Source organism: Juglans microcarpa x Juglans regia, chromosome 3S, assembly GCF_004785595.1.
Source record: "Juglans microcarpa x Juglans regia isolate MS1-56 chromosome 3S, Jm3101_v1.0, whole genome shotgun sequence".
NCBI lineage: Eukaryota > Viridiplantae > Streptophyta > Magnoliopsida > Fagales > Juglandaceae > Juglans > Juglans microcarpa x Juglans regia.
Window position 1 is genome coordinate 13,902,161 of NC_054599.1, and position 23,904 is coordinate 13,926,064.

The following is a 23,904-nucleotide window of genomic DNA, read 5'->3' on the forward strand; positions in this document are numbered from 1 at the left end:
ATCATATGCATGCATGCTGGTAGCATTAATATATTTTTATCTCGTGGTTATTTGGGTTATACTTACCTGTGGTACCGTTCTATGGTAATGCAGATTTTGATGCAGAGGAGGATGAGGGTGAGCTTGAGGAGTCGGCTCCGCCCGAGGAGTGATTGGATCACTCGCATTTTGGTTTGAGACTTTTAAAATATTTATTTCAGATGACTGTATAATATTTAAACTTTTTTTACTGATTATCTAAATTGTATTAACAATTCTAGTACTTAGTTATATTAATTATCCGCTGCGTTGTTTTTGTACACTGTTGCATGTACACACACTTGACACTAATGTTGGGATGTGTGACCCTGTTGTCATCATTCCGGCGTCTCGATTCCCGTGTCTCTTTACATGGGAGTCGTGAGCGCCACATAATTTATTTTTCAAAAGTAACGGCCAGCTTGATCATGCTAATTAGGATATCGGTATATAATATATATTTGGGAATCGGATTCTTCTACGTGTTGAGAATTGAAGAATTCGTCACCATGTGGGTATTCGGTGGTATTTCCACATTTTGACAGCCTTTCTATTTTTGATAGAGGGTACTCAGGAAATTCTTTATGGATATTTAGCCAATAGTGACCAAACCAGAAATGTTTTTAAGGGATCAATTTTTCTAATTTATGACACATTTATGTTAATTAAAAAGACAAATCTTAATCTTAATTCCATGAAAAAACATAAAAACATAGCTATATATAAAAAGTCAGATCTCAATAATTTGATATATACATGCAAAGATAAAATTCTAAAAATACAACTTAACATTAATGATGACAATGTTTCATGGATATATATTCATCCATTATTACTTTTGCAATGAAATATATAGATTTGCTTTTCGTAATAAAAACTACAAAGTGATCTTTTAGAAACCTATCTTTCATTCTAGTATGTAAGCTAGTTTATCAAGTTTAATATAAAATCTAGATATTAATTTGGTGTCACATTAAGCTTATAATACTTATATGGAGATGCACTATTGATGGCAGATTCACAGTTCGAAGTGCATATCACTTAGCAGGGGATATGGCAGCAGATCAAAAGGGGCAATCATCTTATAGTATGAAGAAGGGTGAAGTCTGGAAAGATATATGGAAGTTATTGGTGCCAAATGCAACATGCATGTTATTGTGGAGAGCTTGCCATGAGTCTTTACAAACAAACCAGAACCTGGTTAAAAGGAGAATTAGGGAGAATGCTATGTGCCCAATCTGTCAAATTGAACGAGAATCTGTGACTCATGCTCTTTGGTCATGCAGTTCTGCTCAAGATGTGTGGGGAGCTAGTTTGAAGAGTTTGCAGAAAATCAAAGTTGAAGAAATCCAGTTCAAGGTTTTGGTAAGGGACCTATTTTCAATATTGAGTGTCTCTGATATGATAGTTTTTGCAGAAACCAGTTATCAGATATAGAAAAGAATGAACAATTTTGTGTTTGAGGGCAAATTTACAGATCCAAACTTAATCGTTCAAACTGCTATGTAAAAAGTAAGTGATTTCTAGGTTGCCAACCAGAAGCAAGAAGCAGAAGGGCTGACAACATACCAAGTCTCTCAGTGGACTGCTCTTCCTCCACAGGTGTTTAAGGCCAATTGGGATGCTTCAGTAGATCGTGCAAACTGCAGAATAGGTGTTAGGGTGATCATTAGAGATTGGCATGGTCAGGTGGTTACTACCCTTAGGTCTCAAAGGGATCTTTTTCCAGATCCAACGATGGCTGAAGCAGTAGGTGCTCTTAATGCAGTAATTCTATGCCAATAGCTGCATTTGTCAAGGATTATACTTGAAGGAGATGCCAAGATTGTAGTTGATGAGATCAATAGTGATTCAGGAAAATGGACTTCAGAAGGTATGATCATTCAGTACATTAGAAACAAGCTTGGTCTGATGCAACAGTGGTCGGTTAAGCATGTCCCAAGGAATCTCAATATTGTGGCTCATTTATTAGCTAAGGATGCACTAAAACTCTTTGAGGAGAGCATTGTAACGGAGGGAATTCCTCCTTGTATCCAAGCTGTATTGATTTAAGATGAATAAGAATTGCTATTCTTTTTTTCAAAAAAAAAAAAAAAGATCTTAAATAAATATTTTCTTGCTCGATAAAGTCTAAGGGGATAAAAACTTCTCGATTATTTTTCATATAGATCATGATATTTAAATAACTTCTTGAATTTATTTCACTTCGGATTCCATATTAAGAAGCCTAATATTGCATAATAAAAGACTTTGGGATACAAATTAATAAGTTTATTATTTCTCATAAACCTAACTTTAAATTAATTTTGGAGGGACCGTTAGGCCGGGTGGGCTCCGACTCCGACGGAGTTGGAGTGGCCACCCTCGACCTTCGACTTCGATTGGAAGTCGTGTACTCTAACTCCGATCGGTGTTCGGAGCTCCGATCGGAGTGTGATTGGGCCAAAGCCCAATTCTGAATCCCTGGGGCCACTTCCTATGGCCCAACTCCCATTATGATATTTGGGCTTCTGAAATACTGTAAAAAAATACCAACACCCTAGTGAGCTTCCAATTTCCAAAAAATGCTGTAAAAAATAATTAAAAAACTTAAATACAATGATTAAATTACACACATTACAAAATCAAAGAGAAGTAATTGCATAATGACACACACAATAGAAATAAAAAATGCAAAGGAGCCCTCAAACAACCAGCACAATCACAACCAAATATTAATTAAACAACCAAAGTCATCAACCAATTTACATTGTACAATGTAATAATGTATCAGAATAAAACAAAAAACTACAAATTAATAATTATAAATTGACAATAATTTTCAATTTTTCATCACTATCAGCCATTCAACCTCCAATCCCAAGCATCCTACATTGTTGTTTTAGAAATTAAAAAAAAAAAAATAGAACTAAAGCATTATTTTGAACCATAAAAACAAACAAAGATTTTTTGCTAATGGTATTTCGTTTCTCACCAAGAAAGGGGGTTCTCCATCCCACAGTGCGTCTATCTCAATCATCCGCAATTATGCTAGGGTTCATAATTACGTCTACAAAATCATAAAAATTACAAGTTAAATAATTAAAACATTAAAAATATTTAAATAATCATTTAAAAACATATAAAGTTATCATATTCAAACATATAGCTCTCGGCATCAACTGTGTCTAGTCCAATGGACGTTTCACTTAGCCAGTTCTATATGCAAACAAGAGCCTCCACGGTTGTCGGTGCCAATGAACTCCGATAAGCATCCAACACGCAACCTTCAGTGCTAAACACCAACTCAGAGGCAACCGTAGTGATAGGAATGACTAGCACATCTCGAACTATTTGGGAAAGGACTAGAAATTGGTAGAATTAACCTTCCACGAAGTTAATAAATGAAATGCATCACTAGGTGCCTCGACATTTTCCATAAAATTACGCTCAACCTCAGACCTACATTGCATAATATTCCTCGATGCATGGTTTTGATAATACCGCCGCACCAAAATTGATAGCTCTCTAATAAACTCTTCAGCCTTCTCGAAGGAACTTCGACTTTGACTCCAAGTTCCGAATACTCTGACTCTATCGAAGTTGGAATCGAAGTCGGAGTTGGCAGAGGATTTGCACAACCCTAGGGACCATATCAACAAAAATAGATAATATATAAAAATTGTACAAAATGAATGTTGGGACTATAGGAAAAAAATAGAAAAGAGATTTATATGTATATAGAAATTTTAGAAGATCTTGGAGAGCATATGGGAATTATAAATTTTTTAGGGTGGGGCATTTCATATATATATATAGAATTATGAAAAATATTTAGTAGGAATCTTAAATCTTGAATTATGAAAAATTTGATGATCTCGTATTAAATTATGAAACAAGAAACAATAAATGTTGTACGTACGTAGGTCTCACTTAATATGATCATCTTAATCTTAATTTCTCTCTTCCAATTCATGAAACCCTGAAATTCTTGCTAAATATTTTTACAAATTTAGATGCCGGCTAAAATGTGACGGTGGAAAGGGGTGAACAAAAGTTCTCAGAATAACTTGTATGTGTAAGAAAATGGGAACAATTAATGATGAAAATGAGCATAGCTAGCAGAAAGTGGTCTTAGCTCATAAGAAAGCATAAGGTAATGGAGAGCGTCCCAATCTCTTTTTCTTTCTTAAAGTTCGAAGGATGCTATTGCTCATTAATGACTAAAACCATGCAAACATATATATATATATATATAATACATGATATATATCAGAAAATTGAAGTCACTCTCAGGGATTGTTACACTTTGTCGTTTCCTATTGATCTGTTGGGATTTACATTTCCGGTAAGCCTAGTTTCTCCAACCATTGCTGTAAGTGGGAGTAGTCAGGTTGCTTGGCAGACCAAAGCAGTGGCGATAATAATTAGGTCACAGCAACCTTTTGTGCATATTTGCTTAGTGGACAGCCAAGACTACCTTCTTTATCCATGGGAACTACAGTCATGGCGCCATTCATATTGATCACAGCACCATGCACATAGCATGGCTTGGCGAGGCATGCATGCATTGAGCCTGATGAACGTTACATGATCATCATAACGATCTTCTCCTTTGACCCACATGACCCATAGACAAATGCATCCTCAAATGCCTTTGACTATAGCACTTCAGCATCAAACACATTTGCATGAACCCACAAATACAGACCCCTCCGATCTCTCTCTCTCTCTCTCTCTCTCTCTCTCTCTCTAGGTTTTCTATTTCTGGATTCTTGCAAGATCAGGTGCATTTTGGTACTTGTGCATATAAAGAAGGGGTTTCAAGAAAGGTAGAGTTCAGCATGTGGAGTAGCTCATATATGAATAATACTCCAATATCCTTCCAAAGTTCAAGCTAGAGGAGATAAACATCAGGTCTAGAAATTCTGAACTCTCTCTCTCTCTCTCTCTCTCTCTCTCTCTCTCCCCCCCCCCCCCCCCCCCCCCCCCAACAGTTCTATAAGCCCATTAATTCTAAGGTACAGGTATATATAATGATACTACATTTGAGAATTTCACGAATTGAATCCCCACTTCTTATGGCATTTCATTCTTGCCAAGCTTGTAGTGATACATTAATTATATGTTCAATATCCATTCTCATTATGCTCGTCTTTGTTTTCATACTTATGAGAATTATATATAATTATCCCAACCATAAAAGCTTATGTTGTTGGTCTATAGAATTAATTTATTTCTTGATTAAATAATAATGAAAGTTGTAACATGTAAATAGGGTACAGCACTACTTATCAAAAAAAAAAAAAAAAAAAAGGGTACAGTACAGAGGTAAAACATAGCTAGCTATCTGTGGTCGGGATATGGGACGCGGAAAGATACCAATCAGGAGGATTGAGAACCGGACCACAAGGCAAGTCACCTTCTCCAAGCGCCGAGCAGGGCTGTTGAAGAAGACCCACGAGCTTTCGGTGCTTTGTGATGCCCAAATTGGGCTCATCATCTTCTCAAACACCGGAAAGATGCGTCAGTACTTCACTGAGCCTTTGAGGTATCCCCAAATGCATATGTTTTAATTAATTCTGACTTTTATCTCCAAGTATATATATAAGTGATGCTACTTGGGGTTTTTCATTTAGTTAATTAGGTCTTCAAAACCTATAAGCCATGTCTGATATATATATATATATATATATATATCTATATGGAGAGAGAGAGAGAGAGAGAGAGAGAGAGAGAGAGATTAGTATAGTTTTGTGGCCCATTACCCCCCAAATATATTCAGATTGACCAACTAGCTAGAGAACATAGACTTGCTCTTAGTTTCATATATACTTTTGACAAATTAGGGTTTTTCTGCTATCACGCAACAGGTTAGTGATCTGGCTGAGGCAGCTTTATATATATGTGTGTGTGTGTGTGTGTGAGGTTTTATGCCCGTTGGAAAGGACAGATTAAGATTTATAAAGAAACAGAGATTATTATTTGTGGATTAAGAGAGAATCAACACCATCATGGCCGTGTATTATTTTGTATCTACATGTGTGTGTGTGTGTGTGTGTGTAGGTTCATACACCCATTAATTAATTCCTCAAGGAATAGATCTGAAGTACCTGAAGATACCATTCAGCGTTCATGGACATTAGCTTGCATGTGTGTGTGTGTGTGTATGTGTATTCCTAACAATAATCCAAGATTATAAGATGGTGATCTAAATTCAATCTAATTAATTACATATATTATATATATATATATATATCCATTGTTGCCGAATGCAGCACAAGTTTTGCATATATGCAAATACTTCAAGTTAATTCCAGTTAGATCGACTAATCTTTCAGGTTTAACAACGTAGTATATACTGTCACAGGATGGAGCAAATCATAGAAAGGTACCAAAAGGTCACTGGCACGTGTATTCCCGAGCATGATGCCCGCCGGGTATGATCCTGCATATATATATATATATATGCATGCATGAATAATATACATTTAAATATGCAGTACTCTAATTAATTACTAATTTAATTTCATATATATATATATATATATATATATATAGTTCTAAGATTTGGTCGGCCTTTTTCCCTTAATTACTTTGTAGGAACAAATATATGGTGAAATAATAATGCTGAGAAATGAAACTCGTCGTCTCCAACTTAGCATGCAACGCTACACCGGTGAGGATACGAGTCCCTTGCCATATGAGGATTTGGATCGACTTGAACAAGAACTAGAAAGCTCGATTAACAAGGTTCGAGATCGAAAGGTACTATTTTCAATTATGTCTCGAATTAGCATGCAGCTGTCTGGTTTTAATTTTCTCACCGTCCTACATGAGTAGTAGTACTCAACCGACAAGCTGATCAAACGTCGTACGTCTGTCCTATATAGCTAATTAATTTGCTGTGGCCTTAATTTCTTCCCTAAACAAGTTGAATATATCTTGCATTGAACAAAATAGAAACCACATGTTGTTGGTTTTTTTTTTCAATAAAAAAATAAATTTTTCGACTAATTTTAGAAACTTTTTAAATCAAAATCCTAGATTTTATTATAAAGATTCAAGTAAATTTTTTAGTTTTATTATAAAGGAAATCTTCATGCATAATTTTATTATTAGTCGTTTTGGAGGGAGCCATGAGTGTTTTATAAGTTATGTTTGAATTAGGGGGTTATTTTAAACTTTTGTTGACAAAACTTTTTTTTTCTTTGGGATAAGATAGAAGTTTTTAATTATTTTTGTTAAATTTTAAGGAATACTTTTAAGGATAGACCAAATAGGTCTCTAAAAACTTTTGTTTTTTAATTTAAGAATAAAAATTTATTTAATATTTTATAAGGAGTAAAAAAGTTTTTTACACTTTATTTATTTAATGAGGGTAGGGCAGCCGGTTGAATTTTTTTATAGGGGCAGTCACCTTAATTCAATGGAAAACTATCTGGTTTCAAAGGAAATAGAGGAAAATTCAACTATATATCTTCCACTGTATGGCAAATTAAACAAGCTAGCTAGCGATGCTTCAGTCCGCAACTAGACAAAGTTATAATGTACCTTAGCGTGGCTTGATCAATATACCTCCCACCAATTCACTAATTTTTTGACTTCCCAAGCTGGTATCTTGTCCCCATACACCTCAGCAAAATGAAACTGTCAAGAGAAAATAAAGACTAGTATCGCATTGCTTTCTCAATCCAAACTTCTTATAAGTTTCGGGTTGAGGCATGTCAAGCTGTTGTTTAATGTTTACTTCATCAACAGGTTGCCATCTTCATGAGTCCTAGGTTCTGTCACATATGATTGATTGTCTTGTTAGGTTTTATTGTCTTGTTGGATTGTAGTAGCTAGGCCTTACAACCTTATGTTGATTTCTTATGCTTTGTTTATCATTTTGTTTCAGTTGTGGGCTCTATAGTAGAGTCCAGTTGTTTTCCAATAATGGTATCTTGAGTTGTTGGGTCGTTAGCCTTTGATCAGCTTAAGTGTCAGCGATCTCTAAGTCTTATATATCTTAGTAATTATTTAGTGAATCAGTTGCAGGTGGGTCTATTATTAACAATACTGTTGTTATTAGTGGGTCCTTATCGGTCTTGTTATTAAGTTTCTATATTTAATGCATGGGTTATTATCAATGAAAAGGGCATGCAATGACTGCCTGGATTTGGCAAACTTGCTCCTTGGAGGTATTGGTTCCCTTGATGCAACTGATCGAGTGTCTCGTTGATGATTCACTTTAGTAATTGATTTGTTCTTAACAAGTGATATATCCCAGAGCCAAGTCAGTCCCATGGCTAACGGTACAGATACACTTTACTTTCATCTTGCTGACTCTTTGGCTGCAGCTAAACAAGCTCAAGAACTTCGTCAACAAAACTAGATCTCACTCCAGCAAGTAGTAGAGGATTTGGCTCAACAACGGTTAGTGGTTGCAAATGTGGACTCATTGGTTAGAAGCAGTGGCAGGCGGACTGAGGATCATGGAGAAGGTTTAGGGTTTAAGCCGAAGATGGCAAATCCCTTGTATGAAAACCATAGTGGAATCCAAATAACTCGGTCTATTCGATTGGATCATTTTTTCAAATTTGATGGTGATGATCCGAAATGTTGGATTTACCAAGCCAACCAATTCTTTTCTTACCATCAAACAAATCTCCATCATCGGATACTATTGACTTCCTTCCATATGGAAGGAAATTCATTAGTTTCGTTTCAAGATCTTGAGGCATCGGGAGGTATTACTAGTCACTAATCAAATTAAAACAAACCTCCGATGTGTGGAGGCTTACAAAACTAAGTTTGAGACATTATCAAAATAGATTTGAGGATTGGCTAAACCTTGTTAACTAAGTTTCATCCTCAATGGAATAAGAGAAGATGTTCGATTTATGGTACGTATGCTCAACCCTCAAACTTTATCTGTTGGATTTGGCCTAGCTAACATGTGTAGGAAGAAAATGTTGTAGCATTAAGAAGAGTGGCTAGGTTATGAACACTTGCTCCTCGACTAGCCCTTGGCCCTCCTTCTCCTTCCGAGAAAAAGGCCATTGTTCCAATTTAGAGATTATGTATTCGCCAAATGAAGGAAAGGCATGAAATGGGTCTATGCTACAATTGACAACAAATGGGGACCTGGGCATAAATGCAAGGCAGCAAGGTTATTTATATTGGAGTGTGAAGAGGATGAACCTAGATATGTGAACGAATTAAAGGAATAGGGAGAGTGTAGCTCAAAGAAGAACCATAAATCCGTGGAACTGGAGCTAGGCATTTCAATCCATGCTCTATAGAGGTCTCGAAATCTCAAAACCATGAGGCTTTTGGGCAGAATTCAAGGTTGTGTGGTGGTTGTTTTGATAGATACAGGCAACACACTCAACTTTATAGATCCTTCCATCCCCAAGAAAGCTCAGATGCAAGCTCAACCAACTAAAGGACTTACAACCAAGGTGGCTAATGGTGAGGCACTTAGCAGTGAAGGGAAGTGTTCTGAGGTGATGCTCCATATGCAAGGTAATTCTTACCGACTTCTATTTATTGACCTTAGGGGGTTGTGATATTGTCTTGGAAATTAAATGGTTGAGATCCTTTGGACCAATACTATGGGATTTCTCAAGACTTTGCATGGAGATATCTTATCTAGGCCAAACCAAAACATTGCAAAGGGTTTCACCCACTAGCATCTCATTGTTTGAAGGACAAAATTTTGACAAGGCTACTAAAAATGACCGTTGGGTCCTAGTTATCTAGCTCATAGAACCCATTGAGACCACTTTTCTTTCTTTTGAAACTGAACCAACCTTAAAAGAATTGATTGACCTCTATCAAGATCTGTTTAGTGAGCCTAAGGGATTACCTCCACCTAAGGATCATGACCACCATATTAGACTCTAACCAGATGCTAAACCTATGTGTGTATGACCTATCAATACCCCTATTTCCAAAAATAGATATTGAAAAATTGGTCAAAGAGACATGTTATCCTCTGGAATTATTATCCCAAGCCAAAGTCATTTTTCCTCTTCTGTCCTTTTAGTAAGGAAACAATATGGAAGTCGAAGGCTTTGTGTAGATTATCGAGCCCTCAACAAAGACACAATCAAAATGAAATTCCCCATTGGAGATGAACTCCTAGATGAACTCTATTATGCTACCATCTTTAGTAAGCTTGACCTAAGGTCAGGCTACCATCGAATCAAAGTTCACCCTAAAAACATTCAAAAGCCTGATTTTATGACTTATTAGGGTCACTATGAGTTTTTGGTAATGCCATTTGGGCTTACCAATGCTCCAACCACTTTCCAAAATCTCATGAATGAGATTTTTAAGCCATATTTGAGGAAATTCATCTTAATTTTCTTTGATGACATCCTCATATATAGCAAAATTTTTTATGATCATATGAGCCATTTACAAACTATCGTAGACATCTTGAAACAACACCAACTTTATGCCAAGAAATCTTAAGTGCAGTTTTGTTTGTTCGAAGATCAAATATCTCGGTCAATTGATTTCTCAAGATGGGGCTAAAGCCACCAGAAATGAAGCTATGATTAATTGACCATTCCCTAACAATCTAAAATATCTTTGAGGATTCTTAGGACTTACTAGATATTATAGAAAATTCATTAAATGTTACACAGCCTCATAGCTACCCCTTTGACATATCTTTTGAAAAAGAATTCCTTTCATTAGACTGCTATAGCCAAAGAAACCTTTAACAACCTTAAGAGGGTAGTAACTAATCTCTTGGTCCTAGGCGAATTTGATTTCACCCAACCGTTGGCCATTCAATGTGATGCTTCTGAGTATGGATTTGGGGATGTTTTGATGCAACAGGGAAGGCCAGTTGCACATTTGAGCCAAGCACTACAGTGAAAAGCTTTACAACTCTCCACATATGAAAAGGAGCTAATGACACCAGTCTTTGTTGTAAAAGAATGGAGGTCTTATTTACTGGGTCATAATTTCAAGGTGCAAACTTATCAACAGAGTTTGAAATATCTCCTAGAACAAAAGGTAGGGACTCCTCTTTAGCAAAGGTGGATTACAAAATTGTTGGGGTATGATTTCTCGGTTAGGTATAAGTAAGGGAAAGAAAATAAGGTGGCTGATGCCTTGTCTAGGAAGATGGAAGACTCTCCTAGAGCTAGCTACACTCACCTCTCCTACAACCTCTTGAGTTATATTGTCTTGTTGGATTGTAGTAGGTCTTACAAGCCTTACATTGATTTCTTATGTTATGTTTATGTTGGTTTAGTTGTGGTCCCAGTAGTAAAGTACTCCATTTGATGTCCAATAATGGTATCGTGGGTTGTTGGGTTATGGTTAGCCTTTGACCAGGTTAAGTGCCATCAATCTATGAGCCTTATCTAGTCGTTATTTAGTCAATCAATTGTAGGTGGATCTATTATTAACGAGATTGTTATTAGTGGGTACTTATGGTTCAATCTTGTTATTAAGTTTTGTATTTAATGGGTTATTAGCAATGACAAGTTCAATGATTGAATCTGAAAAATTTGTTCCCTTGAGGCATTGGTTCCCTTGAAGCAACCAAGTGCATTGTTAATTTACTTTAGTCATTGATTTGTTCTTAGCAGGTTTTTCTATACCTTTCTCTAAACTATTCAACCCAAAATAGATTATTCAAATTTAAGGGCCTTTGGTTGTACATGCTATTCTTAATTTAGGCCATGTACTAAACACAAACTTGGAATTCAAAGAAAGCAATGCATCTTCCTCTATTATTGCTCCATTCAACAAAGTCTTCATCTCATGCCATATGATGTTTGATAAAAGTTTTTTTCTTTCACTAGACTATCAGTTCTTCTTCATATGAAAAAGAGAGCTCCCTACAATTACAACAATTGTCACTCATTCTCAATTTTGTTTTGGTACGTCCCTACCTGATCTACCTTCAGCTTCTCTTGCTCAAGTAGATCATTACTAACCTTGTATAGAACTAATGGTCCAAGCATCCACAACTTCATCAGATAAGTCATCTGCTTTCGAATTTATGGTCATTGCCTAACCAATCTTCTCTAGTCCTCCTTTGAGTTCATTCACGACATTCAACTGTCCTCAAGTCCTCTCAACGAAAAAATACTTCTCTTAATCAGATTATTCCTCCTAATACCTATATTTTAAATTTTGATCCATTTAAGCTGGAATGACAGAAATTTCTCTTACCAGATCAATGACTGGAACATTAAACCCTTATATTCAGTTTCGTAAATAATACCAAACTATTCCAGAATCTTTCACATGTTTAGGACATTTCCGATCATTTTCGGGTGAGATTTAAATTTCGGTCTAGAATAAGGTATTTTTATTTAATTTTCCAAGAACCATTGACCAGTTTGGCATCAAGGGCGAAATCATAATTTAAAGTAGTATGCTTATATCTTTCGCACACCAACAAAGAGGGAGGAGGGAGAGCTGCTTTACTAGTTGATGTTGAGTGATATCTTGACTTTGGTTTTGGATGTGGCACAAGTTATAGTAAACTAACTTGTTTTTCATACATAGTACTTTTGCTTTCCTTTCTTTTTTTTTATAGGTGGTTTCATTTTCTCTTTAAGTGGGACATGAGGACATAGCATTAGAGGAAAAAAAAAAAAAAACGGAAAGAAAAAGTTGGATAGAATTAAACAAAAATTAAAAGATGAAAAGAAAATGATACCTTAAACTAAAGTGTTATTAACAAATAATCTTGATACTTGTTAATAACACATTTGTTTTAAAAAAAAAAGGCTATTGAATAGCAAATATAAATATCTAAAAAAGTTAGAAAAACTAGTAATTAAAATGTTGAAGTTAACATAAATTATTGGATCATTTATAGAATTACATATATATAGAGCTCCAACCAACTATTTTAGTTTTCATTAAATTTCAATCATTTATAAGAAAGTAAAAGCTTAAATTACAGACATTTATATTATAAATATACATACACATATATAAAGATAATTCTGAAACGGTACACCGGTACATACCTGTTATTGAAATATTTCATTCTAGTGCTTCAACCAAAATAGTTACTGCAATGGAGTTCAAAATTTTTCCTAAGACATGCATCTCTTCTCCTCACATTGTGTCCTAATCACAAACTATTACATTGGAACCAAAGGACTTCTTAGATTTTTAGCTTTACTACTTAACCAAACATCCATTAAAGGTCTTGGTTGCAAATAATCTCCTACTAACCAACTACTTTCATTTTCGAGTCCCAACTTGATGGCTTGTTTTGTTGATTTGTCCACGTGTCTTCAATAGAAATCTGATTAGTTTTAAATGGACGCATAAGCTTAAAACTAGGGCAAATGGGACTATTAATAGATACAAAGTTTCAATGGTTTCAAAAGTGTCTAAACAGAAAAATGGTATTGATTAAATTGAAAGTTTGAGCCTAGTGATAAGACCAACAACCATTCAATTACTTTTGGCTTATTGGCGCCAGACATAATTAAGATTATTCTAGCATCTAGTTTATCAATAGAAACTTATAGTTGAGAATGAGAAAAAATGCAAATAAGAGAGAAAGCATTGAGAATAAAGTCCATTGATAAAATTCGAAATCAAGTTCTAAAACTCACAAGCCGGGCTCAAATAGCTATAAAAATCTAGAATGAGAATTATGCACGAAAAGGTAAAATTCTAATTATTGCATAAATATAAAATACGTAATAAATTAGAATCCTACCAAAAAACTAGTCCAAATCAGAATCAAAATCATCTCTAAAGAGAAACTGAAATATTTCTATAAAATGTAAAAAATAATGTAAATTGGCGATTTGAAGGGGAAATATAGACCACCTCGTGTAGCGTGGTGACCAAGATCCTGGTGCCAAAAAGAGTTTTCTGGATTGGGATCTTTTGTGTGATTCTGATAACTATAGCTAAATTTATGACTAAAATACTGGCACATGCACAATATTGCCCCAATCCAAGAATTCTTTACCATTTCCTGCCCTATTTGCACTGACTGCATTCTCGAGATAGTCTAGCGCTATCAATGTAAAATCTATCAAATATGTATCATCAAACCCGAATCCCCTTGTGTCACATATGTAGCTATCTTATCCTTTATTTCAAGACAATGTTATAGCATATATGGAGGATTCCACATAAAGCGTCTACTTAGATCAATGCGAGACAAACTTTTTTTTGTATACTCTTAAATGTTGGTCTTTCCCTCTTAAATTTTAAATTTGTTTTAAATAAGTTGACTCTACACATCAGCTTAAACATAGAAAAAACCATCCTTCAATGCACAATCAATAATATACATATATGGGATACGTTATATTATTATTTGAAATACCAAAACAAATAATTTAATAAATTTATTAATGAAATCTTGCATTCTATCTATGATATTAGTTTTTCTAGCTCTGAAGATCAGGGATTCAATATAAAAAGGAGTAATTGACTAGAATGTGAAGTGTAAAGACAAAATATTTGAAGGAGGTGATCATAAAGAAGAGGAGAGGAGAAAAAAAGATTGCCCTAATTAATACCAGGATGCAAGAATCACGGAAGAACACAAACAATTGGGTGAAGGCCACTAAGATTTGGGAGAAAAATATATCATTATATATCTTTATATTGTTTTATGTCATTGTATATAAACTCCTTGGATTCATAAGCCAATCTTTTCCCCCTCTTTTTCTCTTACTTTTTACTTTGATTTATGTTCAGAATGAGCTCTTGCACCAACAGCTGGACAACTTGAGAAGGAAGGTGAAAACTCACTCCTCTTTTTTTTCTGCATACCACTCGCATGAGAAGTTAAAATTTCTTTTGTTTTTAATATTTAGGAGCGGATGTTGGAGGAAGAAAATAGCAGCATGCACGTTTGGGTAAGTAAAGAATATATTCAAAACAGGTCCGATGGATGTTCAGTTGGGAGCCTTTTCATTGCTAAAGAATCTCAATTCAATTGGGTTATCTTTATACAACACTTGGGCCTGGTTCAAATAGAAAGATGTTTTCATCTCATCTCATCTCAATTAGAAAAAATCAAACAGTTTAAACTATAGAGAAGAAGATGTTGAATGGATATTCAAAATAATTGCTTGCATTGGTTGATGACTATGGACAGATTCAAGAGAATCAGGCAGCTATAGAGTATCAGCAGGCTGCAGCAATGCAGGCAAAGGTGCCATTTGAGCATAAGCAAGTTGTAGGTCAATTCCCGTTATATGTAGAGCAACCCAGTAGTGAGCTTCAACTTGCCGCCATCCCTCCTCATATTCAGTCGACATATCATCTTCAGCTTTCTCAGCCTAATCTTCAAGATTATGTTTCCTCTTTGGTTCCACAAGGTATGGCACAAGAATTATAAAATTTAGAAGCACTGCTACAGTTACAAAGAGATCCTACAAAAGTAAACTCACAAACTGTCATGTCTTCATATATGATACGTTAGATCTACTTTATAATAAAAGTAGTCTTACAATCTAACGTATCATATCAAATCACATCAATTTATGAGTTTATTTTTGTGCCTAAAGAATTTTTCTAATTATAATCACTAATAATTAAATCCTTTTGATCTGAATGCCTTGACAAGTCGTCTAATAATCAATGACATTGCAGATTGAGCTTTACTCATCATGATGAGATGGGTTTCTAGTATGAAGAAATAAAATTTCACATGGTGATCAAGATGAAGACATGTAATTTCTTACGGCCATACTTATATGGCTACAGCAAGAACTTTCATGCATGTTTCCGAGCTTACGTATTTAACTAAAACAGTAATTTGTTTGTTGATCAGTCTAGTTGTGTGTTTAAATTTCCATGAATTCTAGCAAATACTTTATTATGGAGACAACAAGATATTGTTCCAAATGCTTGCATTATGTGGAAAATCGATTTTATAGTTTAGAGATCACTTGTGGATGTTACTGTAATCATAGCACAGATGACATGTATGAACTAATATATATGCAGAGGAAAAATATAGAGAAAGGTGCCTCAGTGTGCCTGTAAACAATCATTGAACATCCCAAGGAAGTAAGACTTCCAAGTTTTATTAGCCGATCGATGCTTGCATGTGACACCATGTCCTTCTAGATAAAATCCCATTTTTGTAAATTATTCACAACTTATATAGATCATATCATTTTTGTAAACAATACTACTTGTTCAAATTTCAAAACAAAAATAATGTTAAAAATAATATTCAAACAATTTTTTAACTTTATAATATTTTTATTCAATTTTCTCTCTTACCCTTCCCAAAATCTAATAAAACATCTTAACTCAAACAATTTAACTAATACTTACAAATATACTGAGATATTCTAAGTATCCAAATAGACCCTTACACTACAACATATTTGAGTTTTGTATCGGTTTAGAATTTGTGACGGTCAATAAACTGTCACCAAATATAACCTTTATTGACGATTTCTTTAAATTGTCACTAAAGTTGGAAGATAAATTGACCAACGTTCGAACATTAAGGGCTATACGTTTACGTTTGAATGTTAAGAATACACTGTCATTTTTTAGATCAGTACATTTGAACGTATATCATTAGACGTACGTGCAAATGTAGATAGTACGTTCGAAAATATTTTTATACCTACAAGCAGTTTCGTAGTTTATTCGAAAGTTACAAGATTTACGTGTGAACGTACTATTTTAAAATTAAATTTATATTTTTTGGATGAATTATGTTCAAACTTTACTAGAGTCTTGCAAATGTTATTGCTATGTAGTTCGAACGTAATGTCTTCTTATGTGAACGATATATATGCACTAATGTTTGAACAAAATGTGCTTAAGGATCAAACGTTTGTATATTGGAATTTAAATATCCAGACCAAAAGAAAGAACATAATATTAAACAAGAAATTGTAAATTAAAAGATTGTTGAGAATTGAAATACTTAAACAAGAAATATATTAATTGATATTGTTCATTACAAAAAGATAAAAAAATATGACATGTGATGATAAAAACAAAAGTAAAAAATGGATCAACAGAGCTTAGTACGCATTGTTTAAATATGTATGAAATTCTTCTGACAGCATGTTGACCTTTCCGGATATCTAAACCAGGCCAATTGAGGACATAGTGTCCTCTACTGATGCCAGAAGAGACTCAATCTGTCGGTCGACATGTGCAGTACTATCCGACACAATCATATTGACCCAAGCAGGGCGTGCATCCCCTGTAGCTCCACCCATTGGCTCTCCATTAATACTCCCGATATGGGGAGCAACACCAACCCCAGCCTAAGTCGGTGGCACAAGATCTGCTGGAGGCCTAGCTTCATGCCTAGCATGCCCCTTCGCCTATCCAAGGCTCTGCCGATGTGAGGTCATGTCGAACAGGCTCATCTACTCGGCCAACCCCTCCTCAGCTCGGGGTGTCCTTCTCCGTTCCAGTAGCAATCGAGTAATGACCACCTCATATGTAAAGTTGTCAGTGGAGATGACGTTGTCCTCATAGCAGATCCTTGCAATTATCTTCAATGGAAAGTCAATAGGTTCTCCAAGTGCCATGCATAAAAAGACCTGGGAACAAGTCTGACAGAAGATGGCCTTATGTGCCACAAGCTCTACATTTGTTGCAACATTCGGAAAAATAGTAGCACTGTGTTCTGCTAAAAGGAGTTCTTTGACTCGAACGGGATGCGGTATCTCCCTGTGAGACTGAAGAAGTCCTCATCGCGGTCATCATCTTGAGGCTGAGTCCCATCACCATCCAAAGGTTCCACATCTCTGCTCACCAGATTGGCCTCGATAGGGCAAGTAGATGATCTAGATGTCCCAGCATTCGATATGTCCTCGGCCTGATCCATTATAGCCGACAACTTAGATACTCAAGGGATCCCAAGTAGGTCGACGAAGACATCCGCCGATACCTCGAACTCGGCACCCCGTACAGATATGGTGTGAGTATTTGCATCCCGTGGCACGTCTTCAATCTGCATGTGAGCTTGCGGACCAAGGACGAGTATATCTTCCCCCTCAATGCGCATATACTGTTCCAAATTTTGGCGACGAAAAGGAACCTTAAACTCCTCCCCTCCTAGGTCAAGCAGTATTCTCTCAAAATGTAAGGCCCTTGGGAGCACAATCGGGTTATAACTTAATTGGTGGAGATTTCAATAAAGCTCGGTGGTACATGTCGAACAATTTTCGTAGGATTGATAAATATCTCAGGTATGTCCCATTGTTGAAGCCAAATTTTATCCACATTCCAAACTATTAAAGTACCAAACAAAGTGTTAATTGTATTATCTTTTCATCTACTTAGTGAGCACATGCACGACCTTAGGTCACAAGGCATAGAGAATGTAGAGGCAAAAGGTGAAGAAAAATTTTCGAAATGGTTTGAACAACGTATGCATTTAAATGAATCGGTTCTTACAAGTTATCAATTATTTTACTTTACATTAACAAAACTAATGTATACTATTTCACATGTTAGATTTTGCAACAACGTAATCATGATCCATAATTAGTATATTTTGAATTGCATGCATTGGCCCGTGGTCCTTCAAATAGAGCACTTCGACACACAGGTTGCACAATTTGAGGTTATAGGGGAGGGTAGTCATTCAATAGAGGATATTGACTACTATGATGTCATACGTGAAATTATTGGATTGAGATACCTGGGTGGGAATGTGGCATGTTTATTTAAATCTGATCGATGGGATCTAGGCGGTAGTCAAGTATCGATACATAGAGATAGTCACTTCACAAGTGTCAACACTGCATGTAAATGAAATGAACTTATCTATTTGTATTGGCTTGCCAAGCAACTCAAGTGTTTACTTGGTTGATCCAATGAAAGAGGCTCATGGAAGATAGTCGAGAGATAAGTTGGCAAGTCCTACAGAAATTTGTTCCTTATAATATTTATGGTGCAAGATCGATAGTGGAAGATCATAGTGAAGATGAAGATGATACTTCGAGTATAAAGGCCTACCAAGATAGTGGTGGATAGGGTATTAATTTATTTGTTGACCTTAGTGCAGTCAAACTAATCTCGTTATACAGAGATGACATTCCACCTAGGGGTGCAAATGGTTCGGTCCGGTCCAGTCCGGCGATGGACCGAATGTCCATCATTGGATCGGACCGGACTAGACCGAATACCCATAGGGACCGGACCGGACCGGTAGTTATCGGTCCGGCTTAATTTTTTTCCCTTTTTTATTTTTTTAGATCAATTAATAAAAAAAATTATTTAAAATACTAAATTAAATTAAGTGATTTATTAATGTGGATTATGTAACAAACTCAATAAAAAAATATTTTATATGGTCAATGATAATAAATTAGATGAAAATTCCATTATTAATTTATATAATTACTATATAATTAACTAATTGATATTATATATTAGTTAATTCATAGAATATTAACAAGTGTTAATAACATATTTAAAATTTTATATTGTTAATAGTGATAAATTTTATATTGTTAATAGTGATAGGTTAGATGAAGATATATATAAAATATTGTTAATTTATAGAATATTAACAAGTATTAATAACATATTTAAAATTTTATATTGTTAATTGTACAATTATTATATAAAAAATATATTTTTTTTTTATTCGGTCAGTCCGGTCTGGTCCGAGAAATCTCCACCCCGAGGTTGGACCGAAGACCGAAATTCTCCTATTTATTGGACCGGATCGGACCATGCATTTTTTCGGTCTGGTCCGGTCTAGACAGAACCGGTCGGTCCGATCGGTTTCTCCGGTCCAAACCGACCGTTTTACATCCCTAATTCCACCTGTACATCTCATGCATCAGTATTAAGAATAAGAAGAAGAAGATGATGATGATATTATTGAAGGAGATTCTAAAACAAACATGAACAATACGTCTGAGGATGATGGAGATTAAATGTAGGAAGTTCTTTATTTTAAGTAGATTGTGCTATAGAATTTTCATAATTACTTTTTGCCAACTTTGCTAACAATGATAGTGATTTTGAAGGATGCCACCAAAACGACAATGAAGAAATATGTCTCCGCCAAGTGCAGAACTAGTTGAGGACTCACCAACTGAGGACCCCACCCCTAATGATCTTGATACACTAGAGGCAAACCAGTCAACACCAAGAAATAAGTACATTATTGTGAGAATTTATTAATTCTATACTACTTAGGGAAAATTAAATGTTTCTAATACATTTAAATATATTAGTTGACACGTGACCTAGAGTTGGAAAAAAATGAGATGGCATGGGAAAATCAAGGTCAGTATCCCGACTGCACTGGAGCTGCAGATGATAGTGATGGGTGGCTTTCCTCATATGTTGGGACACTAGTTAGAACTTATGCACCCTTTTATATGCAATCATGGCGAGATGTTCCAACTGAGATTAAGGATCATATTCAGAGTTGTGTACTTGTGAGTTTATATACCTCATGTTTCTTGAGAAATTTTTAACGTCTAACCAAGAAAAATGCAAAGTTCATTTCGAGCAATAAGTGCGAGGCAAGCTTTCTCGAGCTGAAGAAAAGACTTACGATAGCACTGGTACTTACATTGTCAGAGCCTCATAAGCCTTTTATGGTGTATAGTGACGCATCAAAAGCAGGACTCAAATGTGTGCTGATGCTGGAAGGAAGAGTAGTCGCCTATTCATCACGTCAGCTAAAGGATCATGAGCAAAATTATCCTACTCATGACTTGGAGCTAGCAACATTGGTTTTTGCTCTGAAGATTTAGAGACACTCCTTATATGGCAAAAAATGTGGTCTTTACGGATCACAAAACCCTCAAGTATTTGTTTGAGCAAAAGAACCTTAATATAAGGTAGAGGAGACAGATGGAATTGATCAGTCACTACCAATGCAATATTAAGTACCACCCCGAAAAGGCTAACATGGTAGCAGATGCTTGGAGTCGCAAGAGCAGGGTGAAAGATTCATCTGTTCCATCAGTAGAAGTAAGATCTCTTTTAAATAGTATGATGAAATTGTTGATTGGAGATTGAAGTAAGGAAGTCTTTTCGACCTCAATCTAAGATTTTGTCCCATTGGATTGGAAAAAACTGAAGAGTCGCTAGAGAGAAGTCTGAAGGGCTAAAAGACTTAAGTATTAGAGAAGACAAGACTTATATTAAAAGGATTGGAGAGTGATCCCAATCGATCGGGGGTTTCGAGGTAGGGTTTTATGGTAAGCTAATAATACTCCATATACAACCCATCCTAGTAGTACAAAGATGTATCAGGATTTGAAGCATCAATTCTAGTAGAAGGAATGAAAAAAAATGTGGTAGAATTTGTAAATAGGTGTTTTGTCTGTAAGCTAGTTAAAGTAGAACATCAGAAGTCAACAGGTGTGTTACAACCACTGCCATTCCCAAAATGGAAGTAGGAAGATATCTCGATGGATTTTGTAGTAGGTTTTCCAAGAACTACAATTAGGAAGAACATAATCTGGGTGATAGTTGACCTTTTAACAAAGAGTGTAGACTTCTTACCCATCAAGAGTACAGATTCCTTGGAAAGATTGGTAAGGACTTATGTATCAGTAATCACAAGACTGCATGGAGTACCAAGGACGATCGTGTCAAATAGAGACCCTCATTTCACGTCTAGGTTTTGGCAAAGTTTGCAGAGTTTGATGGAAACCAATTTGAATTTCAGCAGTGCTTACCATCCTTAAACAGAAGGACAAACCGAGAGGATGATTCAAAATCTGGAAGACATTTAGGGCATGTGTGTTAGGGCCTAAAGGTAATTGGGAGTAGCAACTACTTTTGGTAGAGTTTGCTTACAACAACAGCTTCCAGGCCACCATTCAGATGTCGCCCCATGAAACTTTGTATGGTAAAAAGTGGAGATCCCCGTTATATTGGGAAGAAGTTGGAAAAAATAAGGTGATTGGACCGAAAGTCCTGCAGGAGATAAAGGACCAAGTCCTAATGATCAGAAAAAGGATGAAGACAACACATAGTCAACAGAAGAGCTATGCCGACAATAGAAGGAGTATGGATTTTGAAGTTGGAGAGTGGGTTTATGTGAAAGTATCTCCTATGAGGGGATTGACCCAATTTGGTGTGAAGAGAAAGTTAAGTCCAAGATATGTGAGACCCTATGAGATCTTGGAGAAAGTGAGAGCAGTTGTGTACCATCAGGAGTTACCAACTGAGTTCCATGAAATCCATAATGTATTCCACGTGTCCTCACTGAATAAGAGTTTTGAGGATCAGACACCAATAGCAGTAGAGTCCGAGAGTATACCTTTGCAATCCAACCTAACTTACGAGGGAAAACCAGTGCAAATCATTAATTGGAGAGAGAAGAAATTGTGTAACTACAAGATTCCACAGGTCAAAGTACTTTGACAAAATCATAATGTTCAGGAAGCAACTAAAGAGAAAGAAGTTGACATGAAAGCCAAGTACCCTCATTTGTTTGGATCTTAGTATAGTTTTGGCTTTTTCTATGATCACGACTCAACCAACTTTTGTATTCACTTTTCTACAGGTTGCATTGCATCAGTCAATCATTGTACTTCATTTGTTTGGATATCAAATAATGTATATGTTTTTCATCTCAGATATTTTTTGGACCCATGTTTGGTTGTGATATGAGTTTTGTTTCCATCATTGACTCTACCTTTTACAGTTTCCATGGCATGCGAGCGAAAGATCACAAGGAAGTCGACACTTTCCGCGCAATGAGTGAGAGAGATGAGAGAAGAACGTCGTAGGTGGCACTCATCGAGCTTGATAGGTAGACCGCTGCCTACTAGCAGGAAATGAAACTTTGGAGCACCATCGCACCCAAGTCATGGATATAAATAAGAATATGTAGTAGGCTATGAGAGGAAGGCTTTACCTCATGAGGAGCGTTATCTGTCCCTCTACCTGACCACGTGGATGGATCAAGACAGTTTCAGCCAGACGATGTCATGTAATGGAATGGAGTCTAGTCAAGCAATTGAGGAGAGCACCACAGTTGCCGATCCTGAGCTGGAGACATCAGGATCATCGATGTCATCTACTCATCGAGGATGACTACTCTTTCAAGGTCATATTCCTGACAACAATGTCGAAGAGTTCGAACAACACATTGACCCTGAGCATTTTGGTAACATGATTTATGATTCCAACGATGACATGCTTTATTATATGCCCTGGCATACAACGTCAGTAGACACTAACCCACCCCCATCCACATCGTTCAGCGATGGACAATAGACATGGTGAGTGTTATGTTCTCTTGTTTTGATAGTAGATCTATGCACACGCGTAGATTTCGAGGATGAAGTATTTTTTTAAGAGGGGAGGATGTAACATCCTGCTAGTTATTCAATAGATGAATTTCTTTAGACCTTAGGAGCGTCATGAAATCCCGGAAAGATTTCATGAATCAAGTGACTGCTTAGGTTTTAGTCTATCAGCATAGTCGGTTTCTACCCGCTTTAGTGATAGAAATGTCATTTTAATTATTTGAGGCACTTAGGAGTATGAGATTGAGACACGAATTGCACCGTTAGTTTCATATGAGTATTTGGGATTTTATGGTGCAATAATACGTTTTTCATTTTTAAGATGAAAAGTACTTGGAAATACTTTTGAATTAATCGAGGACTTACGAGTCGAATTTTGTGAAACAAATTGTATCACTAGACTCGTATGATTATTTAGAACTTTATGGTGCAATGTTAATTTTCGCTATTTTTCGGGTGAATAGTAACACTCGGGATAGCGCCATGTGGCATCTGGTTCAAATGATTGTCAAATCGCTACGTGATTTTTGTCCAAAGTATCCTTGGAGATTTTTTAGTGGACACTTGGTAAGATCTTAGCCACACTTGGTAAATAATGTAGGACACTTGGCACTAAGAGGAACATGAGATGGAAATGTGAAGGAGTTGAAGGAAAATCAAGCATTGTGATCATGCCACC

At 35.9% G+C, this 23,904-nt stretch overlaps 2 protein-coding genes across 2 annotated transcripts; both read left to right on the forward strand.

The window, feature by feature from the left end:
- Nucleotides 1-1,071: 1,071 nt before the first annotated feature.
- On the forward strand, nucleotides 1,072-2,070 carry LOC121258706. The gene is made up of 3 exons (XM_041160249.1): nucleotides 1,072-1,383; nucleotides 1,546-1,707; nucleotides 1,804-2,070. The coding sequence occupies exons 1-3, from the start codon at nucleotides 1,072-1,074 to the stop codon at nucleotides 2,068-2,070; spliced, it is 741 nt and encodes a 246-aa protein (XP_041016183.1).
- A 3,258-nt stretch (nucleotides 2,071-5,328) lies between these two features.
- LOC121258120 (protein TRANSPARENT TESTA 16-like) lies at nucleotides 5,329-15,889 on the forward strand. The gene is made up of 7 exons (XM_041159494.1): nucleotides 5,329-5,548; nucleotides 6,368-6,437; nucleotides 6,601-6,765; nucleotides 14,698-14,739; nucleotides 14,817-14,858; nucleotides 15,101-15,323; nucleotides 15,598-15,889. The coding sequence occupies exons 1-7, from the start codon at nucleotides 5,361-5,363 to the stop codon at nucleotides 15,600-15,602; spliced, it is 735 nt and encodes a 244-aa protein (XP_041015428.1). The 5' UTR covers nucleotides 5,329-5,360; the 3' UTR covers nucleotides 15,603-15,889.
- Nucleotides 15,890-23,904: the final 8,015 nt, after the last annotated feature.